The 24,655-nt window shown below is 37.7% G+C and overlaps 1 protein-coding gene across 5 annotated transcripts in view; it reads right to left on the bottom strand.

The window, feature by feature from the left end:
- The window catches only part of RUFY3 (RUN and FYVE domain containing 3), an 84,332-nt gene that overhangs the window by 27,971 nt on the left and 31,706 nt on the right, over positions 1 to 24,655 (bottom strand). For all 5 annotated transcript variants that reach the window (XM_032632032.1, XM_032632033.1, XM_032632035.1 and 2 more), the window contains exons 2-8: positions 8,717 to 8,890; positions 7,868 to 7,985; positions 6,937 to 7,038; positions 3,960 to 4,083; positions 2,745 to 2,806; positions 1,477 to 1,542; positions 124 to 193 (exon numbers count right to left, since the gene is read on the bottom strand). In XM_032632032.1, the coding sequence (XP_032487923.1) occupies positions 124 to 193; positions 1,477 to 1,542; positions 2,745 to 2,806; positions 3,960 to 4,083; positions 6,937 to 7,038; positions 7,868 to 7,985; positions 8,717 to 8,890 (716 nt within the window). The remainder of the gene's footprint in view (positions 1 to 123; positions 194 to 1,476; positions 1,543 to 2,744; positions 2,807 to 3,959; positions 4,084 to 6,936; positions 7,039 to 7,867; positions 7,986 to 8,716; positions 8,891 to 24,655) is intronic.

Genomic DNA, 24,655 nt, shown 5'->3' with positions numbered 1-24,655 from the left:
GTCCTATAGTAGATATTATCTGAAAAGTCAAGTCCTTTATTTCCAGGCTCCAGAGAAATTATTTTCCACTAATGCACTCTACTAAATTCTATAAGTCAATCAAAAAACTTCCAAAACACTTACCTCCTCTGTCAGTTTAGTGTTGGATTTTTCTAATGCATCCACTTTTGCCTGAAGGTTGTTTACAGTAGCACTATCAACAGAAGAAAAAACATAATAGTCTCTTTTGATAAACAGAGCAATATCCTGTACTTTCTTTTAAAATACTCATTATACTTTCATTGTTTACTGTCCATAATTCTTGACAGACTTGTAGGCTCTACGACAGCTTACAAGGTGATGTGTGTCTTACCTGCTACATTCTTGGCACTGAAGTTTGTATTTAATAAGCATTTGTTGATGAAATAAAAGAGTTGATGCACTACACAGTAAACTTTGTTTACTTAAATAATAATAATAATAATAGTTATAGTAATAATAATAATGGGCTACATGAATTATGATGTGCCTGCCATACACCAAGCACTCTTCTAACTGATTTTAATTGCATTATTTCATTACTCCTTTCAACAACCCCATGTGCTAGGTAGGGGGTTGTTATTATAGATAAAGAAATGGAGGCATTGAAAGAGTAAATAATAGGGTCATATTTGTATTTCATTGTCAACTGTAACCACATCTTTGCTAGGCTAATATCTCCACAGTTTACTGTCAGTTCATTATTAGTACTCAGTTCCCAGAGAAAATGTACTTAAATTGTTCTTGAGTTTTCTAGATGGAACCAAGACTATAATTTATATTGATACTGGTATAGTCACATTTTAGGTCTTACTTAAATTAAAATGATTATCTTTCATAAGAGAACTGTAAATAAGGTAATTAATGGGTATATTAATTCTTCTGAATTATTCAACAGTTTTTAGACCATCAGTACACTTGAGAATACCAATAAATTTTGAATAGCTCTCCTCAGGAAAGAAGAGATTGTTTTATAACCTGGTCATGAAATTACTTGGTGAGTACTTGGTAAATTAATGGTAGTGATGGTGGAAAAAGGGTAAATTAATACTATCAATCCAATGTATGAGAAGAGCAAGGGACCAACGAGATACAATTAAAGGTACTAAAACGATGAGTGCTTTACCCAAGATTTAGTCCTGAAATATGTGGCTGGATCTACCGAACCAAGAAGACCTCCAATTTCAACTATGTCACAAATTTAAGAGTTCTTAACTGAATATATTTACATAATCGCTAAAATTCTAATTACATACTAATTTTATATTGCTTTTCATTAAAGCTTACTGAACAGTTAAATGACACACATCCAGTGTCTAGCTCAGTGCCTGGCAAGCAGTAATTCTATATATATTTGTTGAGTATTGTCTGAATTTATCCTAACTGCTCATCAGTTTACCTTTCCCTTCCCCCACACCAAAACCCCCAGTAAAGTAATAGTATTTATTCATTCTTTACTTCAGATGTCTGTTGAGTTCTTCTACATAGTTCTTCTGATCCAGAATTGCAGTAATCTGGCCATCTCTGAGGGAAAAAAAAAATAGTAAATAATATTAGAAATACCAAGATGCCCCACCCCTAATCTTTTCATAAAACATAGAAAGGAAATTATGGCACAGACACACTGTATCAGAAGACAGACCTGATGTATAATCCCCTTGGCATATCAACAAGAGACTTGGAGGTTTAAAATGGAAACCACCCCTGCATATTAATAAAGCTCTTGCTATAGCTTATATATCTTAATAACTTAGGTTATAGGTATAATGTACAATCTATTAGAGGCATTTAAGGAATAAAAAGTTTCTTCTCACAATTGACAGATTTTTATTTTAGCTTTGTTAGTATTATTTATCATAACCATTTTCCATTTGTCATAGGAATTGAATTAAGCTTATTTGGGTGAAATAATTATTGTTCTCAAAGGCTATATATTTATTTGCCTTTAACTGCTGTTTGGCTTCAAAGTGAATGGTATAAACGGCTTTCACAAAGATCAGGTGTTTATTATTACATGAGTAAATTAAGTGTGGAAAAAGAAGGTTCACTTCTGAGACCAACTAATCTAGAATAGGTAAAAGTTAGACAGACTTTTCAACTGAAAAACAAAATTCAAGGCCAATACCTCTATGACTACTAAAAGGACAAGCAATATAATCTTAGCTCAATGCCTAAGGTTAAAAACTTCAGACCAATTATGCTTTCAACTGCTAAATTTATAAAGGTAAAAGGTGAGTTTCTGATCGCTAATTTCCAAGTACCATATGAATATTTTTAAAACTTTTAATTTTGAAATTATTTTAGATTTACAGAAGTTGTAAAAGTAGTGCCCAGTTCCCATATACTCAGCTCCCCCTAATATTAGCATTTTACATAATCCCATGATGCACATGTAATAGTGCAAATTTTAAGCAAACTGACAATGCAATCCTTCTGGTCAAGAAAACCATGTTTCCAAACATTACTTTTAAGAGATGAAGCATTTGATTCCGTTTATAAAAATTTTTATTTTGTTTGCCCCTGAGCCACATAGTAGGAAAATCTACTTAACTAAAATCCTTTTAGGGTTTAGCAGGCATAATTGTCAGTTATTTTTGACAAGATTCTATTAAAGCTATCTCATCAGAAATTCTTTCAGCACATCTGTTAAAGCAGTACTGTTGTAAACTTTAAATACTATCAAAGAGCATTAAAGAAAAAAGAAAACTAATTTTCTTTGTACATACCCTTCACTACCTTTACTGCTGTTCCCATCCTTGAGATACATTGAAAAATCTATAACTCCAACCTACAGAGAGAATGTTCAGAATTCAATATAAAATTAGATACTTTCCCCAAGGCATAACACAATGTCTCTTTTTAGGTACTCAAAATAGTATTATGGTCATGACAACTACTAGAAATTTTTAATAAAAATTTGATGTTTTATTATAATCAAGAATTGACGGTTGTAAAGCAATTATACCCCAATAAAGATGTTTAAAAAAAAAAATAAAGGATTGACAGGACTTCCCTGGTGGCGCAGTGGTTAAGAATCTGCCTGCCAATTCAGGGCACACGGGTTCGATCCCTGGTCCAGGAAGATCCCACATGCCGCGGAGCAACTAAGCCTGTGTGTCACAACTTCTGAGCCTGTGCTCTAGAGCCTGTAAGCCACAACTACTGAGCCTGCGTGCTGCAACTACTGAAGCCCACGCGCCTAGAGCCCACGCTCCACAACAAGAGAAGTGACAGCAATGAGAAGCCCGTGCACTGCAACGAAGAGTAGCCCCTGCTCGCCACAGCTAGAGAAAGCCCGTGCGCAGCAACGAAAACCCAACGTAGCCAACAAAAGAGAAGAAAAAAAAAAGTTGGAAAAGGTAACTTAAAAATAAAAATGCTCCTCCTTAAAAAAAAAAAAAAAAAATTGGCAACGGTTGTAAATAAAGAACCAAGATTAAGTCAGTAGGACATGACTAAGAAAGTCAACTGAATACTTAATATAAATTAAGGTTTAACATTTCTTTCTCTCTTGCTTATTTAAAATATTCTGCTACTAAACCCCTGTGTATATATTTTGGCTTATATGTGTGTACATATATTGGGTTGGCCAAAAAGTTTGTTTGGGTTTTTCCATAAGATGCTACGGCAAACACATATACATATGTTTGCCACTGAACCACACAGCACACAGCATATATATATATATTTTACCCTGTGCAAAATATTTTTAACAGGGATCACAGTTAAGACAAGAATTTGAAAAACATTCATTATGCATAAATAAGCCACGCTGGAAGGAAAAACAAACAGATTTTTTATATTCACATCAAAAATAAAGAAAATCCTATTTATGACTCATAGACGTTCCCCTAATTTGGTTGGTATAATCTGATCAATCCAAATTCTGAGATAACAGAACTCAGAGTGACACACTAGGTAACCAAGTATCTTCCTCATACCTGAGAGTCCAAATCTTCTCCTTTCATACAGAAATTGGCATCAATGACATTCAGACCCACCAACAGACCAGCAATTATGGCTCCCTCTTCTTCCATCATGAGGGCATTGGGTTCATAGAATTCACTGTAAGAGAAATCCATGAAACAGTCTACTGTAATAAAACCTCAAGAAGCCAATGATGTAACCATGAGACAAGGAGAAAAGCACTTGCCTTGTGGTTAAATATGGCCATCTATAATAACAGCAAAAAAGTAAAAACAAGGATTACTTGGATACTTTATTTTAGATAATAGGGACATGAACAGACTCTAGATAATAGACAGTCCAGCTGAAAGAAAAGTGATTAGAATGGTATTTTCACTGAAGTGAGCATTCATGCTTCTGCCACATATCTGTATTTGTAACGCACCAGGGGATAATTTTTCAATCTTTCATGCATCTTAAAAAAACCGATTAGTTTGTTTTTAAACAATTGCCTTTTTTCTGATCCGCTGTATTTTTTTAATTTAATTTTATATATATTTAAAATTCTTTAATTTTATATTGGAGTATAGTTGACTTACAATGTTATGTTAGTTTCAGGTATACAGCAAAGTGATTTAGTAATACATATACTGTATTGTTGTATGCAATAGTAGTTCATTCACTTTCACCTCTGGACAGTATTCCATGGTAGGGATATACCACAATGGATTTATTCTATTTGCTGTTTCAGTTGTGCAGGCTACAGTGCTTTGCTGAACACTACTGCACATGGGTTTGGGTACAGATACACATGCATTTCTGTTAGACATACCTAGGGTGTGAAAGTGCTGAGTCAAAGTAAGTGAAAATATGTATTAAAAAGTGTTCTCGGGCTTCCCTGGTGGTGCAGTGGTTGAGAGTCCGCCTGCCGATGCAGGGGACATGGGTTCGTGCCCCGGTCTGGGGCTGGGCCTGTGAGCCATGGCTGCTGAGCCTGCGTGTCCGGAGCCTGTGCTCTGCAACAGGAGAGGCCACAACAGCGAGAGGCCCGCATACCGCAAAAAAAAAAAAAAAAAAAAAAAAGTGTTCCATCTAGTTCGTAAGACTGAATGCATTTACTCTAGTGCTCTGCTGGATGAAGAGCTAATTCTTCAGACCCCAATTGAATCATATAATTTTGTAGCCGCCTACAGCTTGAACACTAGACCCTACACCACTTTAAGGCTTGATCCTTGGAAAGTTGAGCCTTCCCCTTGTGGAAATAAATAAGCTCTCCAGAATGGTTACTGTTTCTCTTTCTCCTGATGTGTTTAATTTTCTTAGGCAAGAAAACAGCAATCAATGGCACACGCAGCTGCGGCAACATTAAAACAATGCTCCATGTTAGGATCTGCAGTGCAATTTTTCGTAAAAACTAGGCTCTTGAAAAATTCAGCCATGTCTTTAAATTCTCGATTACTTATTCTTCTTACAATATTTCTCAGAGGCAGTCTGCTACACTTGAATTTCTTTTAGTAAATATTAATGACCTATAAAGTATGTATTAAAAAGTACACAAATCATACAATACAGTGGAATGAGTTTTCACACAGAGAACACACCTATGTAACCAGCACTATATTAAAAATCAGCACATCATCAGAACCTCCAAAGCCACCTTGTGCTCCCTTCTACTCCGCATTTACTACCCCTACCCTGCCAACGGTAGCTCTTTCCTGACTTCTATCATGAAAAATAAATTGTGTATGTTTCTGAACTTTATACAAATGGAATAATGCGGAATGTATTTTTCATGTCTGGTTTCATTTGCCCAACATTACACTTGTGAGATTAATTCATATGGCTGTGTGTAGCTGCTATATGGTATTTCATTGTATGAGTATACCATAATTTACCTACCCATTCTCCTGTGAATAGATACTTGGGGTCTATTACAAACATTTGGGGCTGGTACAAACATTGTAATAACGATGAACATTCTTGTTCATGTCTTTTGTTGGCTATAACTATGCATTTTTTATTGGATATAATAACTAGAAGCAGAATCCTCGATCACAAGGAATGCTCATTATCAGCTTTACTAGAGGATGACAAACAGTTTTCTTAAGTTTCTATACCAATTCACTCATCAGCAGGACATTAAAGTTACTTCACATCCTCACCAACACCTGCGATGACCTGTCTTTTTCATTTTACCCATTCTGGTGGTTGTGTGAGGTTATCACACTCTTGTTTTAACTTGAATTTACAACATGGCTAATGAAGTTAGGTATCTTTTAATATTTTTACTGGCCATTTCAATTTCTTCTTCTGTGAGAGCCTTGTTCAAGTCCTTTACCCAATTCTGTCTTTGCTCGTCTGCCTTTTTCTTTTTGGACTGACGGAGTTCTTTATACACCATGAGTATGCATAATTTGTTGAATATATGTATCATGTATTGCAAATATCTCCTTTAGAGTTATCGGTTACCTCTCACTCTTAATCTCAAGAGTGACTTTTGATGGACAGAAGTTCTTCATTTTAATGTAACCAATTGAGCCATTTTTTCCTTTACAGGTAGAACTTTTTGTGTTTAAGAAATTTTTGTCTACTTTATGTTTCTTCTAAAAGCTTTGTTTTCTCGTTCCCATTTGTACCTATGACCCAACTGGAAATTTTTTTGTGTGCTGTATTTGAATTTAATGTAACACATCAACTTCCTGTCTTAGTGAGCCTGGGTATATGCTAAGGTGTCAAAAGCCTTCCCTGTTTTCTAAAGGTGTTAAGTTTTGACCTGTCCTGCAAAGGACCATACATACGTCACAGAGACAATGTGAACACACTTAATATAAAAACATCTATTCTTGCATATGTGTGTGTGTGATGTGGGAGAAGGTATTAGCTGCGCTACGTGAAATTGTCATGAATCAAATGTTTCTGACCCCCCAAAATGATAAATTTATATGCTTCAGCCTCATATGATATAGAACACGGGGAGAAAAAGAAGGAAGCTCAATGAGAAGATCTTCATACCTGAGAAGTTCCTTCTTATTGATCAGAGCTTTCATATACTCTGAAAGTTTCTTTTGCATCAATGCCAAACGAAGCCAGGCTCTTCCTCTGCCTACTGGTGTCCTACAAAAACACAGAAACCAACTAAAAGTAGCAGAGCTAGAGGCCACAGTGGGACAGGTCCATTTACTCCCCCTAACGGGCCCCCCCCAGTATAAGGTGCACAGGACGTGCCCCTCACAGCCTCTCCCACCACACTCCTGTGGGAGGACTTCTGTGTGGGCCAGTAGGAGCCAGGGGTGTGTTTGGGACAAATGTTGTCGTGAGGAATTAATTACTGAATGAGACTATGATTTGAAGACAAGACCTCTGGAAGGCCAAACTGAAAATGCTCCATCAGACTAGTTTTGGTAAATCCTCATAAATTTAGTGTGGATCATGTAAGGACCCGAATAACAATAATCAGGACACAGGCCACTTAGACCTCTACTTGATTACAATTAGACCAATCTAATTTGGGAAGGTGATTACCACTCTTTTTCAAGTCCCAAGGCAGGTTCCGGGTGTCAGATCCTGAGGCTCACTTGACAACTGTTTTAATCTTGGTTCTCATCAAACACATTGTTTGTCTTAAGTCCAACACGCCACCTCCCTAGGTCTAACTTCTTGAGACTCACTAGCTGATACCCACAAGTGTTTTTTAAAAAAAGAGAACATTTGGTATTTTAACATGAAGACAACCTTTCTTAGATTAATAATAATTATCCCTCACACTTCTCATTATTCTACGCTACCAGTTCTCTCGTAACATCACTTATTCATAACAGCATTTTGCATTTTGGACTGTTATGAAATAAATTATTATGATCACCGTTGTCTTTAGTCTCACTCCTAAAGGAGGTAGATAAGAAGAATGTTTTCCCTGACACACAGAATTGAACCTTAAACTTACTTAAGTCCTGGAAGGTCTTTAACACTTGCTGTTATCTCTGCAGCTTCTGGAACAAGCTTTTCTACCAGTTCTAGAGGCCCCCAGAAGGATTTATTTTGTCCAAGAAAAGTTTTCTTAGCTAAGGTGATTAAAAAAAAGCAATATTTTAATATTTTTCACAACATAAACACACTCTCAACACACACATACCCTCTCCCATCTATTCAGTGCGCTTTTCTGGGAATTAATCCCAGGTTATCAGACAGTTCTAAAATTATTCATGCTTTCATAATAGATAACATTTCATAAAAATCAAAAATCCCCTACTTTCCAAGACTCAGTCCTTCTTCTTTCAGGAAGAATTTATGGACTAGCTGTATAATAACGATAAAATATTTTAACAATATCATGCTTAAAGCCGTGTGGTACTAGTGAAGAAAACAGTCCAGGGGAAAAGAATATGTAATCCAAGAATAGGTTATCAAAGATTGGAGCAGGAGGAGGAAAAGAAGCCAAGGTGAACAAGACCAGGTCCTGTCCTCAAAAGCTCACAGTTGGGCTTCCCTGGTGGCGCAGTGGCTGAGAGTCCGCCTGACGATGCAGGGGACACGGGTTCGTGCCCCGGTCCGGGAAGATCCCATGGGCCACGAAGCGGCTGGGCCCGTGAGCCACGGCCACTGGGCCTGCGCACCCGGAGGCTGTGCCCCGCAGCGGGAGAGGCCACAACAGTGAGAGGCCCGCGTACCGCAAAAAAAAAAGAAAAAGAAAAAGACTCTTATTCTTTGGCTCCACCAGGAATGCTTCTCTTCTGGAGCATGTATTGCTAGGAAACAGGTGTGTGCACATTTGTATTTGGAGGCCATGGTCTACCTTTCAAGCCGTGTTTCAGGCAGTGCTCCATCACCACAAAGAACTGCTGGAGAGGTGCGTAGTCAGAGTCCAGAGTCCTCCCTAGGTTCAGAGCAGATTCAATCAAGCCCTTGATACTCAGCTTGGCCATGTTCATCAGGTTCATGCGTTCGTTAGCCATGAGATAATTAGGATCTGCAGCCAAAGGAGAAAAGGATGAAGCCTGGTTACTGGAAATAGCGCATTAAAAAATTCAGTATAAGTTCACTGTGTTGACATTTGCATTGATGGCACAAAAGCAATAGCGGGTAAGACTGTTGGTGTCTTGGCAAGAATCAAGGCCTTGGCACCAAATTATACTATTAGTTGTTGTATTCTTCTCCACCATGTGCTTTGCTTTTTTTAAAAAAAAAAAAGATGCCAGTCTCCCTTAGGAATATTCTTGGTGAAACAGTAAAAAATGTATTTATTTTATAAAAATTTGAGCCTTGAGTACAGTCTTTTAATATTCTCACCACTGCCTCTGTTACCAGCCTAACTTGGGTCCGTCACAACTCAGTACTGCACAGCCTTCACACTGGGCTGCTTCCACCCTTGCCCTGCCTCACCCATTCTCTACAGCTTGTGAAGCGCTCTAAAAAATAAAGCCGGGCTCCCCTGGTGGCGCAGTGGTTGAGAGTCCACCTGCCGATGCAGGGGACACGGGTTTGTGTCCTGGTCTGGGAAGATCCCACATGCAGCGGAGCGGCTGGGCCCGTGAGCCATGGCCGCTGAGCCTGCGCGTCCGGAGCCTGTGCTCCGCAACGGGAGAGGCCACAACAGTGAGAGGCCCACGTACCGCAAAAAAAATAAAATAAAGCCAATGTAGAGAAAAAGGATAAAGCGCTTAAATTTTGTTCCAAATACGCTATGTGCACTATTAGTATTTATACTAGTTAGCATTATTATTTAAACTAAGCATTACTAAATGAACTAAAAATAATTAACATTATTAGTATAATGAAGTATTAGAACTTAATCAACTCCCCGATTTTTTTTTTTTTTTTTTTTTTGCGGTACGCGGGCCTCTCACTGCTGTGGCCTCTCCCGTTGAGGAGCACAGGCTCCAGACGCACAGGCTCAGCGGCCATGGCTCATGGGCCCAGCCGCTCCGCGGCATATGGGATCTTCCCAGACGGGGACACGAACCCGTGTCCCCTGCATCGGCAGGCGGACTCTCAACCACTGCGCCACCAGGGAAGCCCAACTCCCCGATTTTTAAAGACTTAACATAGAGCATGTGGCTCTCATCAACCAAATAAACTCCCTGAGGAAAGGGACTAAGTACCACATTTTACCTGACAACCTCCCGAAAGTTAAATGTGTTAAATTTCTATACGAATTGAAAAAGGCCTAGAGATCTATGAAATATTTTACCTTTTTTAGGAGGACTAAAAGTAGTACTAATAAAAGCCATGCTCCCATAATAGAAACAAGCTACAGCGCAAAGCAGAGATTATTTCATTCAAATTGTCCCAAGTAATTTTCTTCACACAGTGTTTTCATTTAGATATGCATTCACAGTTAAATGAAGCAGAATCAAATAGTCAAATTCTAAGCTCATCTTCTCCATTAAGTTTAAGGACTTGTAGGTTTACAGTGCCCACTATACAAATCTTGGCTTGTTGTAGTGTTCTCTGAGGTAATAATTTTAGAGGATACTTTATTAGGAAAGTCAGAATTGGTGTATGTTGCCACTAATTCTCTCTTGCACACCAACAAATGTTTTAGGGCCATGCCTCAAATCTGGCTCTCTCTGTTCATTGTAGGTCAACTTGTCAAGAATGGAATAAACCCACAAGGGACATTGAAATACACAAAAAACTACCCCCTGACAAACCGCCATGAAGAACAACTTTATCAGATATTAATTTCTAACTTTATTATCAGCATTTATGTGCACTGTACTGTTTCCGACCTATAATCCCTGGGAGAAAGGAATAGGGCAGGGGTGTGTGGGTATGCATGAATGTTTGTGGAGAGCTACTGGATTCTCCATTCAACATAAGAAAATGTGGCTGAAGTTGGATTAACTGGCAGTCCATAAGGTACCACTCCCTCTGCCTTAAGTCTGTTGACCAATAATTCAGGGAGCTAATAACAAAACTGAGCAATGCTCCTAGTCAAAGTAAATAATCTAATTCCAACCTAGTGAGAACTAGTCACGTGGGAGAGCTGGATTTGGAATATGTACAAAACGCGATGCTTTGAGGCATTTTTCCAGAAGTGGTGGTACCAGCTCTTCTATATTGCCTCATCTCGTTCTTGTAATCAGTAGCAGAAATGTTTAGGACATCTGGTCAGTGGCTGGGATGCATTAAACTACAGAAAGATGAACTACTGCCAAGGGAAATTAAATTCCTGATACCTTAGACTCCATTAGTATGGTGCTATAACCTATTTGAACTAACCTGCATCAAACCTAAACAACCCACCCATTCTTTAGAAAATATTACTCTCAGTCTTGGCATTACTAATATTTTGGGTCAGATAATTCCTTTTGTGGGGGGCTGTTCTGTGAATTAAATTTAGCAGCAACCCATGCCTTTACCCACTAGATGTCAGTAGCACGCTCTAGTCATGATAACCCCAAATATCTCCAGATATTGCCATAAGTCCCCTGAAAGACATCTCTTACCTGTGGAGAACTACTACCCTAAACAAATGAAAGAAAGTCAAACAAAATTCAGGGTAATTTGACAACTAGACATAAGAGCTCAAAAGAATTTATTGCTCATTATTAACTGTTTAATTAATGCAAAAGTTCAATGATTATTTAATGCTTACTATTATCAAAGTGGTGCGGCACGGCCAAAAAAAAAAAAAAAAAGATTTTGTGGAACTAATGTATGCTGTTTGTTTGGCTGGGGTTTTTTGGGCGCACCATGTGGCTTGCGGGATGTTAGCTGCCTGCCTAGGGATTGACCCATGCCCCCTGCAGTGGAAGTGCGGAGTCCTAACCACTGGACTGCCAGGGAATTCCCTGTATGCTGTTAAAAAGGGAAGGGCTGCAGTGACCAAAAGAGAGCATGGGGGGACTTCTGAGGGGCAGGTAAAGTTCTCCTTTTGATGGGGTGTTAGCTTTGTGAAATTGGTGAGTATGTGAAAATTCACTGAGCTGAGTACTTATAATATGTGATCTTTTTTATATATTTTACACTTTTAATTATAAAAAGTTCTGTTTTATTATATAGACCAGAAAATTATTTTAAAGTACAGGACTTTTACAATGTTGTCTGTCATACTCTTTCTATGAGAAAAATAATTAAAATTGTAATTATTCACAATGCTAACATTTAACACTATTTTTCCAAAAGTGAACTTTTGTTCATTCATTCATTTTTTTCAATAAATATTGAACATCTACTTGGTGTTAGATACTGTATTTAATGCTGGGAATCCAGAGATAGAAAACCTAGTCCTCGACATCCAAGTGCTTATTATTTATCAAAATTGGGTTATACAGATGTCTGGAGAACAAAACAGGGCAGCTTACAGAGAATACTTGAAACTTCAGGATAAACATTATCATCTTCAACAAAGATTAATTTTATTTCAGGACAAATAAATTAAAATGTTTTTATGTTAAGTCATATATATGCATTCTATGGAATCAAATGTAAATTTTATATATATTTTTAAGGCTAAGATAGTAGATATGAAAGTAATGTAGGATTTCAGGCAAGCTGCGAGTCCGATACAATTTCCTCTGCCATTGGATGTATTCTGAGGGAAAGTTTAAGAAGTGTCCATTACCCATGGCTATTACTTAACATTGTACTGAGGGTGGAAGACCAATGCAATTAGAGAAGATAAAGAAATTGGACACATATAAACTGTAAAAGTGTGGATCATATATTACTGCTCTCATACAATCTGATTTTACACCCAGAAAAAATCAAAGTAAACTAAAATTTTTACAAAAACATAATAATTCACAGAGGTAGCAGAATACAAAATTAATATATAGAAATCACTAGGTGCCAAATACAGAGGATGAGACTTTTGAGTTCAATCTTAAAGGACAAAGAGAAATTAGTCAGGCCAGGAAGGGTTAGGAGTAGAGCTGTGAAGGGAGTAGGATGGAAGGACAGCTTGGGTAAAGGAACAGAAATATGAAAGAACATGGCATACTAAGGAAAACCAAGAAAATGCCGTAAGTTTATGATACATTTGAGTAAGGGTTGTGAGATAAGACAAGGGAAATAGGTAAGGGAGAGATTGCTAAGGACCTTGTTTAAGGAATATGGATTTTACCTTAAAGTCAGTAAAGATTTTGATGTGAGGCGTAATGTCACTGATTTGAATTTTAGAGAAGCCATTCTAGCAATCTTGTGGAAGATGGATCGAAAAGGAATAAAATCTCAAAGCTGGGGAGCAAGTAGGGGTTTACCACAGAAACTGAGGAGGAAAATTATAATATGGGATGGAATTGGAGCAGTGTGTGCTTGTGGAGAAGACGGAGTTAGCTCTGAGAGATGTTCTAGGGGTAGAATGTTAGGATTTCAGGATTTGATCACCAGCTGGATTGAAGGAAGAAGGAAATAGAATGGAGAGCAACTTCTGTGTTTCTAGTTTTGGTGATTATTTGATTGTTTCTACATTTGGACGGTGGTACAAATCACCTTGGTGGGAAACATAGTAGGAGCAGTGGACTAAAGAAACCATGTAGAAATGACTGTAGTTATAATAAACCATATTGGTTTTCAAAGTCCTTTTAAGAGCGTATGGGTCTTCATTACACCTCTTCAAGGCTGCTAATTTCCATATGAGGAAATTCTAACAAACTTTACAGAGTCATGTGGTTCATCTAGTCAATAGTGATGACAAAAATGGACCGAAAGTCACACAGCTAAGAGCGACAGTGAGTCTCACTGTTCTGCAAACCAATCATCTAACCAAGACCCTATTTTATCTCCTTATAGTGCAGTGACTAAGGTTCATACCGAAAAATATTGAAATGTTTTATGAATAATTGAAGGAAAAAGTAAGTTATCTTTAACATTATGTTAATATTAAGTATGTTACATCATACCCAATTCTTGGTAAAGTGGGAATAATTCATAGGTAGCACAACAGTTACTTTTATCTTAATGTGAAACAAAACAGTTGTCCTACAGAAATTTCCCAATGATACCTAAAAGCATTAATATGAGATTTAAAATGACCAACTAACAGAAAGATATTGAAAGGAAAGCTTACTTGATGTTCAGAATGATGAAGACCAATGATTCCTAAATAAATCTACCTTGAACTTTTGCTGTAATAGTTCTTAGAGTATAAAATTAAGCATAAAATGAGTTGTCTGTGATAGTGAAAGAAATCACTGAAAGTACTAAAAAGATCTTTAATAAAACACCATTTAACTAGTCTGATGACACTTATTTGTACAAAATAATTATGAACTTTTACTCAATCCTCATTTAAAAATAATAAAGTCTTAAGACCCTTACATTATCTATATATGTATCTATATCTGTATTTATCTCTTCTCCTTAATGTCATTTCAGATATCACATAAGCTTCTAGTCAAGAATAATGAAGAGGAAATTCACTTAAACAATATTTTCTCTGGGTTGAAATCTGTTAAAGGAGTTAATCAAGAAAATTTAATCACTAATTTATTTATCCTGATTGCTACCTTTCCTTAGTAATAGCATAATCAAAGATATACTTTGCTAAAATTAAGCCTTATCATCAGAAAGATTATATCCACCCACTACTCAATCTGTTTGATATGAATCATCTGTGCTAATTAGCTTATTATATGATGCCAGGCAAGGAATCTTACTTCTTTGGGGCCTCAATTTCCTCATCTGTAAACGTACTTATTCAGTAATTTTTTTTATAAAGACATCACACACCCGCACCAATCATAATGACTAATTGCAGCACTAATTCTCAAGCAGGGGGCACATTAATATGCCTGGAATGGGGTGAAACAACATGGCTTGGAAAACCCCACCAACCACTCTGATACCAAATGAACTAGGTCCTTGCCACTCCAAATGTGGTCCTGGAACATCAACATTGGCATCACCTGGAAGCTTTTAGAAATGGGAAAACTTGGGCTCCAATGGTACTACTGAATCAGATTCTGGACAGAACCTAAAGCAATTTTTATGTGCGTGCATTAAAGTTAGTGAAGCACTGACCTAGCTCTTCTAGCTCTAGAATGTCATAATTCCATGATTTCACAGATGGCTTCCTCAAGGCCAACCAATAAATACATTTATCAGTAGAAAGCCCCCAGGAGAAAGGAATAATAAAGATCGCAGCAGAAATCAACAGCAAATAACACTATTGAGAGAAACCAGTGAAACCCAAAGTTGGCTCTCTGAAAAGATCGACAACATTGACAAATATTTAGCTATACTGATGAAGAGAAAAAGAGAAAAGACTCAAATTACTAAAATCAGAAATGAAGACAAGACATCACTATTGACCCTACAGAAACAAAAAGGATTATAAGGGAATACTATGGGCAACTGTATGCCAACATATTAGGCAACCTAGATGAAACAATTTCTAAGGACAATTTCTAAGAAAGATAAACTGACTCAAGAAGAAATAGAAAATCTGAATAGAACTATAATAAGTAAAGATATTAAATTCATAATAAAAAACACACCCCATAAAGAGGCCAAAACCAGATGGCTTCACTACTGAAGTTTACCAAACATTTAAAGAATTACTACCAGTTCTTCACAATTCCAAAAAACAGAGGAAGAGGAAACACTTCCCAACACATTCTATGAGACCAACATTACCTGAGACCAAAATCAGACAAAGACATCATAAGAAAACTACAGATCAGTATCTCTTATTAATATAGATGCAAAGCCCTCAACAAAATACTTGCAAAACCAACTCTAGCAACATACAAAAAGGATTATACAATATGACCAAATGGTTTCTTAGATGACACCAAAAGCAAAAACAACAGAAAAAATAAACTGGACTTCACTAAAATTAAAAACATTTGCACTTTAAAGGACATCATTAAGGAAAAGAAAAGACAGCCCATAGAATGGGAGGAAAAAATATAAATCAGATCCAGTATCCAGAATATGTAGAGAACTCTTATAATTCAACAATGAAAGACAAATACAGTAAGTCCCCTACATATGAACCTTCAAGTTGAGAACTTTCAAAGATGCAAACATGCGTTCCCATGTCCAATCATGTAAGTTAGCTCAGACGTCTGTAAGATTACTGTACTGTAAGATTAAAAATGTTTATTTTTTGCGTTTGTTTTTTTATGTATTAATGTGAGAAAAGTATTATAAGCCTATTACAGTACAGTACTATATATCTGACTGTGTTAGTTGGACACCTAGGCTAACTTTGTTGGACTTAATGAGCAAATTGTACTTACAAGCACGCTCTCAGAACGGAACTCGTTTGTAGGTAGGGGACTTACTACCACCCAGTAAAAAAGAATGAGCAAAGGATTTCAATAGACATTTCTCCAAAGAAATACAAATGGCGGGACTTCCCTGGTGGCACAGAATTGAACTGGTGGGTTGTGAGCAATAGTGGAGAAGAATCTGCCTGCCAATGCAGGGTACACAGGTTCAAACCCTGGTCCAGGAAGATCCCACATGCCGCGGAGCAGCTAAGCCCGTGCACCACAACTACTGAGCCTACACTCTAGAGCCCGCAGGCCACAACTACTGAGCCTGCGCACCACAACTACTGCAGCCCGTGCACCTAGAGCCCGTGCTCCGCAACAAGAGAAGCCACCACAATGAGAAGCCCCTGCACCACAACAAAAAGTAGCCCCCGCTCACCGCAACTAGAGAAAGCCTGAGAGCAGCAACAAAGACCCAATGCAGCCAAAAATATAAACTAAAAAAATATATATTGATAATTATTGAAGTTGGGTGATGGAAACGTTAGGGTTTCTTATGCTACTCTCTCTACTTTAGAAAAAGTACTCTCTACTTGAAAAATCTCACAATTAAAAATAAAAAAGAGAGGGGCTTCCCTGGTGGCGCAGTGGTTTGAGAGTCCGCCTGCTGATGCAGGGGACACGGGTTCATGCCCCGGTCCAGGAAGATCCCACATGCTGTGGAGCAGCTGGGCCCGTGAGCCATGGCCGCTGGGCCTGCGTGTCCAGAGCCTGTGCTCCGCAACGGGAGAGGCCACAACAGTGAGAGGCCCGAGAGTCTAGTACTGCTTTCTTCCCTGAGCATAACCGATATTCCCCTTTTGATTGGCATTAGCGTTAAAAAGAACAAGCTTATTTGGTTATTTAAATTCCAAAACCATTGTCTATGTACTCTTACTTATTCTTCATCAGGTATTGTGGAACAATAAGAAATCAATTTCTCTATTTATCTAAGCCCTCATTTGCTAACACAGAGCTCCTAAAACCCTAGCAATTTCCCAAGTGATAAGAGTCATAGGGGCATCTTTTGTTATATTTGGTTCTTGTTTCTAGTTCTGAAAAAGCTCCAGAGTTAAAGGTATTATAAAAGGAGCATCTTTGTTATTTATAACAAGTCCCTTTCAAACACAGACTTTATGCTAATGAGGTGAATTTTAGAAAGCCCCTAAGGATGGGAGGGCTGGTTGCCAGGGGGAACCAGTGGTGTGATAAGAGGGTTGGAACTTTCACCCATTCCCTCCCCCACCTCCAAACCCAGGGAGGGGAGACAGGCAGGACAAAGAGCTCAAACATCAAAGACCACGATTTACTCAATGATGCCTACATAATGAGGCCTGCATAAAAATCCTCAAGGAAAGTGTTTAGAGAGCTTGTGGTTAGTGAACACATCGAGCTGCTGGGAGGGTGATGTGCCCAGAGAGAGTATGGAAGTTTCATGCTCCTTCCCACATACTTTGCCCTATGCTTCTCTTCCATCTGGCTGTTCTTGAGTTGTGTTCCTTTATAATACACCTGTGCTTTAGCAAGTAAACTCTTTCCTTGAGCTGTGTGAGCCAGTCTACCAAATTATAAAACTTAAGGAGGGGTCATAGAAACCTCTGATTTATAGCTGGTTGGTCAGAAGGACAGGTGACAACCTAGACTTGTGATTGGCATCTAAAGTGAGGGGGCATCTTGTGGAGTCTGTGTTAACCCCAAGTAGACAGTGTCAGAATTGAACTGGTGTTGGAGAACTGGTGGGTGTGGGAAAACATCCCCACACATTTAGTGTCAGAAATGTTGTGAGCAATAGAGGAAAACACTTTTCTTTTAGGTATCCATTTCTCTAATCTTTAAAAAATGTCCGTTTCTAATTCCAGCTTGCCCAAGAGTTCCTAAGAAACCACACTTTCTTCTTCTTCACTGCCCTCCCATATCATAATACAATCAATTTTAGTTTGGGAAAGTTTCCCAAACATCTTCAAGTACCTTTACCTGAAGAATTCTGCACCACAGAAGAATACCCAGACGATTTCTGGGAACATCTAGAAGTTGGGACAATAGTCAGTCTTCTCTGTTTTGATGCAACGTAAGAAACTTAGGTGGTAAGTACAAATTCAGGAATTCCTTACTCTGCTCAATTTACTCCATAGAAATAAGTTAAATATTAGGGGGCAACACGGTGATCTAGCATAGTTAGATCTCTGATCTAGAAGAGTTAGAGCTGTCTCTCTCATATTCCCTGGGTGATATTGGGAAAATTACAAATTTCTTTATATCTAACCTGTAAGATACTGAGACAGACAATCCTCCATGGACTTCTTGTGCCACTACATGTCTTTATGGGTTGTATCAAGACTGCAAGGCTCTCAATGCTCTTTTACCTAGGCCATTTCTCAGGGTTCTTTATGCAACTGATCATCTTAAGAGAGGAGGCTTTCCTACTGCTTCCTATAAAAACAACGGTTCCCCCAACTGTGTTCCTCAGTTGCAACACTGAACCACAACATGTGTAGCATTTTTCTAAGCGATACAGTGTCTCCCAGGTGCAACTCTGGTGCAAGAGGAACTGACACAAATGTGTTGATGCTCAGACTGCTTGCAGTGTCATGAGAAATAAAGTCTTTTGTTGCGTCCTTCGCCAGTATCCAAGAAATAGGCTAATTTTTTAGTTTGTAAGTAGAGTAAACCCCAACCTTGACAAAATATAGGAATAATCTCTACCCTTAACTTAACTCCTTGGAATATTGTACACTTGTGCTCCAAATGAGACAACACCAAAAGTAATATAGTTAAAAGCATGATAAATTCCAGTATAGGATTTGAGGCAGACCCTAAATATGAAATTCACAGAAAACATGGAAGAAAGTATTCCAAATGGGGAGAATGGGTATGTGAAGTGAGGTAAAGGAAGTAAGAATGGTGTGGGGAGTTCTTCCTGGGGAGAACTGGAAAACAGGAAAGGTAAAGTCAAATGACAGGTCTCTAAAACTAGACCTGCATATCCAGGAAGCAGGCAATGGGAACCAATGTAGGTTTTGAGCATGGAAGTCACATGATTAGAACTTTGTTTCAGGATGATTAGTCTGAAAGGATTATGCAAAGTGAATCTGAAGAAGTTGGGGGAGAGGATCAAAATGGCTTCACTTGAAGAACTGGACCTGTTAAGGATACAGAGGAGTCGAGAATAACCTAAAGTTTTTGCCCTGTGAACTTCGAATACTGTGCTGAAAATGGAAATGAAAAAAAACTGAATAACTGTTTTGGAAGTAAGGGGTAAAATCAGCTTGGCTTTGGATATAATAAAGGATACAATGATGTAGAAGCATTTGAAACATAATTTTCATCACATAGTTGTAAATACAAACTAAAGTTTGGGTTGGGATAATCACTAGCCAAGGGATAATAGTACCAATGATTAGAAATAAGATGTTTCCACCAGAGGAGATGGTTTAAAGAGAAATAGAAGGATGCAAGGTAACTGGCCTTTAAAGGGTACCAACAATTATAGGCTAGGAACAGAACACAACATACTGGCATTGCTGGAAGAGCTCTTTTGCTTATATCTTGGTAGCTAGAGCTGAAATGGATATACACCAGAGAGGCACTATGGGATACTGGACTATCTTTCAAATTAAAGGTCACTACCCCTTAGTGGGGTATAAAAATCGATTTAGTATGTCCTACAGTGTAAGGTTATACGTTGTTTCATGAAACTTCTGTTCTAGATATTTAGAAATAAATGTTGTGTGTATGGAATTTTGATGAAAAAGTATTTTTGAGAGCCAACTAGGTTTGAACTTTGGTATAATGGTTAACAGCACAAGCTCTGCAGCTAGCCTGTTGGACTTTGAACTCTACTTGAACTCTTCCCCTGGCTGTGTAACCCTAGGCAAGTTCCTTTTCTCTTTTCTTCCATTTTTTTTTGCACTTATTATTTTGAGACAATTATAGATTCACATACAGTTGTAAGAAATAGAGAGACATTGTGTACCCTTAACCTAATTCCCCCAAAGGTAACATCTTGAAAAACTAGAGTAACTTATCACAACCAGGATATGACGCTGAACTGTATCACAAGGATCCCTCACTTTGACCTTTTACAGCCCACAAGCACTTCCCTCCTGTCTCCTACCCCCTTATAACTCATAGCAACTACTAATCTGTTTTCCATTTCTGCAGTGCTGTCATTTCAAGAATGTTATATAAATGGAATCATACAGTATGTAACTTTTAAAATTGGCTTTTCTTCACTCAGCATAGTCCATGAGGGATCCATCTAGGTTATCAATAGTTCGTTCCTTTTTATTGTTGAGTAGTAGTCCACTGGGAAAGTTTCTTAACTCTGTAGACCTTACTTCCTTCATCCATAAGATAATGAGAGGGTTTTGAAGATTAAACAAGTTCATGTATGTTAAGCATTTAGAAATGCTTGGGATGTACTAAGAATAAAAAATTGTGGGACTTCCCTGGTGGTGCAGTGGTTAAGAATCTGCCTGCCAATTCAGGGGACACAGGTTCAAGCCCTGGTCTGGGAAGATCCCACATGCCGCAGAGCAACTAAGCCAGTGTGCCACAACTACTGAGCCTGTGCTCTAGAGCCCAGGAGCCCAAGAGCCTAGAGCCCATGCTCTGCAATAAGAGAAGCCACAGCAATGAGCAGCCTGTGCACTGCGACGAAGAGTAGCCCCTGCTCGCCACAGCTAGAGAAAGCCCACGCACAACAACAAAGACCCAACACAGCCAAAAATAAATAAAATTTTTTTAAAAGAATAAAAAATTGTTAGCTATCAAAATTATTATGGTCCTCCATAAGTAAGTTTAACATTTTTATTTAATGTAAAATAAAGCTTCACTGAATGTCTATGTGATACAGTGCTAGATGCTAAGAAAATTTCTTAGATATGTTCCTTCCATTTTTCAGAACGGTGGACATCAAGTCTCAACTCACAAAATATATCAAGGAACCAGTAAGCCATCTTGATGAGGTATTATTTCATACAAATTATATTATTTCCCTAATTCAAGTAATGTCCCAGCCACTCCAGTGCTCAGAGAGATGAGTAATCTGGGCAACTGCAAGCTCACATAATCTGTTTAAAAGGTTTGTAGTAAGTACAGATAGGAATTCAATATTTATTGAGAAGCTAAAGGTAGTAAACCATGTTTTATTATTATTATTAATATTTATTATTATTTTAACCATGCTTTTATTATTTCATTTAATCTTCATTTAATCTTAATTTTCTAGTGAGTTTCAAAACTTTTAGACCCAAATTAATAGCATATAATGAGATGAGATGTGAGATAATTGATCAATGTTGTAAGCATGATACGATTCCACCCTAAGAAGACATTTCATATTCTACCAGACGGGAGTTACAGACACATTGACTGTAAAACCAACCATCACTGTAAGAAATCAGTTCACCAGAAAAACCTTCAATCTTGCCAAAATCAAAACAAAATAAAAGAAAAACCAAACCCCAAAGCTAACAGTTCAAATCTGTGACCTCCTAGAGTTTGTTATTTTAAAAAGCAGATTTTCAGGAGGCTGGAAGCCAGTGTTAACACATTTCCTATTAAAAAGCCACCTCTTATGACACATCCATAACAACAGATAAGAAACAGAATTAAAACAGCTCAGCAGTGAAGGTCTCCTGACAGGATCTGAGCCTACATACATCAGCAGCTTTCTCCGGTTCTGACTGCAGGCTCCTTCTCTGACCCTGAGCTGCTCTGGGTATTACATGTGGATAATACTCCATAACTCATGTTCATTCTTGTTACAAGTACTCATTTACAAAAACTCTAAGTTATGTAAACAGTAAAATTCTAGCATTTCATATAACTGAAATGATAAGAGATGTAGAAAATTGTATAAAAAAGACAAGGATGAAATGATTCCAAAAAAAGTTAACAAAAAAAAAAAAAAAAAAGTTAACAAGTAAAAGCCATTTTCCTTCCCCCTTCCTTCCCCTTCTGACTTTCTTTTTTTAAGCTATATTCCAGAAAGACTTTTCTATAAATAAGTTCTTGGCCAACATTACCATATACCACTTTACTGGTAATCTACTAAGATCATCAAAGTAACACAATTTACATCTTCTTACATGCACCCCTATGTTCACAGCAGCACTATTTACAATAGCCAAGACATGGAAACAACCTAAATGTCCATCAACAGATGAATGGATAAAGAAGATGTGGCACATATATACAATGGAATACTATTCAGCCATAAAAAAGAACAAAATAATGCCATTTGCAGCAACATGGATGTAACTAGAGATTATCATACTAAGTGAAGTAAGTCAGAGAGAGAAAGACAAATACCATATGATGTCACTTATATGTGGAATCTAAAATATGTCACAAATGAACCTGTCTATGAAACAGAAACAGAATCAGGGACATAGAGAGCAGTCTGGTGGTTGCCAATGGGGAGGGAGTGTGGGGAGGAATGGAGTGGGAGTTTGGGATTAGCGGATGCAAATGGGTATATATAGAATGGATAAACAACAAGGTCCTACTGTATAGCACAGGGAACTATGTTCAATATCCTGTGATTAACCATAATGGAAAAGAATATGAAAAAGAATGTATATAAGTGTATAAGTGAGTCACTTCGCTGTACAGCAGTAATTAATACAACACTGTAATTCAACTATACTATAATAAAAAAAATTCACACATCTTCTGGGGGTTTCCCTTTTTGATTTCACCTATGACAATCATTCACAAAAATTCCAGCAAAAAGAAATGAAAAGGAGGAGGCTGACTCTTATAGTAGGCTTGATTCTTGCAGTAGTACCTTGTATCAAAGAAATAGAATTTTGCCAGGGCTAAGTCATAGGGAAGAAGTTTCTAAGAAGGGCACAGATTTGTTGGCCTATACGCAGCATTTTTCTTTAGTACGTAGTCTATTAAAGGAATCAAAACCTTAAACCTATCTAGTGCCTGGTAAATAATAATAATAATGATAATGGCAGCTAACATCAGTACTCACTGAACGAATCAACACTGTCCTCTTTTTTTTCTTGTCTATGAACTGTCAGTCAACTAGACAATACTGATCTGCCTTTTCATCAAAATACATGTAACTAATTATATTAAAAGTAGAATCAAAGATGGAATAAAAAGATAGTTTGACTATAGGAAATGAGATGAAACTCAGGATAATTTACTCATTCAAAGTAAAGTGCTGAAGAAGAAACTATTGGGCATCACTGGAGAGAGAAAACTGCCTTAGTTTTTTGTCTGGTGTGACCAAATCTACGGAGGACAATACTGTCCTAAGTCTGATACGAATACCAAGAAGTTTAAGACAATCTCTGTTCTAAAGGATTTTACACTTTAACTAGGAATGTAAACACACAAGAATTAGAGAACAAGTAAAAAGCCTTAGGCTCCAAGTTCTGCAGGATTTGAATGAATGGAGAAATGAACTGGGCCAAAGCTGTCAGGGAGTGCTTCACAGAGCTCTCATCTAGACTAAATGGGGAAGTAGGGGGCACAGGGGGAGGGAGAAGGGAAGTAAATGCTCCGGGTGGGATGTCACAGGAACAACGCAGGAGAGGAGGCTGAGGTCAGCTCATGCAGTCAGTGAAAAGGCCAGTGTGGACAGAGTTGTGGGAGTGCGTGTGCTAGGAGAGCATACACTGAAGCTGGGGGACTTGTAGGTGCCCAGCCAAAGTGGGAGAATGTAAAATGATAAAGTGGAGCCAAACTTCAATTTTTCTATCTTTATTATAAAATGTGTGAATCACCTTGAGATCCCTAAAGTTAGGTGCCAATTATAGAAGAAATAATTACTGGTTTGGGGAACCTTCATGCATTTGAACATATGTGCTACTTTTCAAGGTAATTCCACCAGAAAGGAATGCTATTACATGACCAAGCTCAAAATGACTTAATGTTCTGGGAAATCTACAAATCAGAGCAACATTCCAGGTACTTGAAGTTCCTGGGATCCGTTTGTTTTTAAACTGCTTGTTCATGGTAATACATATAGATATATATATTTCTTTTCATGAATGATAAAAAATTTACATCTTCCTAACGCATGAAAAAACAGCCATAGAAAAATGATATAATCTTGAAATAAAGTCCCCTTTGAACATATTATTATCTTAAAGGAACAGCATAAACATATATTAATCCCACTTTACTTGGAACCAGAAAGATAAAGATTTTTAAATGCAAGACTCTGAAAACCTAATCCTGTACGAAGTACCTGCATGGAAAATCTGGCGAATATGCTTACTGCTCCAGTTACAGTCATGGGAAATAAAACCTAAAGCGGACACTTCCTCTTATGGAAAACAATCAAAAGGTGGTTAGAAGATTAAAAAAAAAAAAAGAAAAAGAAAACTGAAAGATGTTGGTGTGGCACGCACCTTCTGTATCATCGCGCATTTGCTCCACCAAATCTGTCAAATCCTCCCAAGAGTCTTTGCAAACAGCAAAAAGAAAGGAAAAGAAAGATAAAATGTCATGCAAGCCAAGAAAGAAAAGTGTTATTAAAAACAAGGTTTCAAAAGGGATAA

The sequence above is a fragment of the Phocoena sinus genome, chromosome 5 (assembly GCF_008692025.1).
Source record: "Phocoena sinus isolate mPhoSin1 chromosome 5, mPhoSin1.pri, whole genome shotgun sequence".
NCBI lineage: Eukaryota > Metazoa > Chordata > Mammalia > Artiodactyla > Phocoenidae > Phocoena > Phocoena sinus.
The sequence above is the reverse complement of the archived record's forward strand: the minus strand, read 5'-3'. Positions and strand labels throughout refer to the sequence as shown.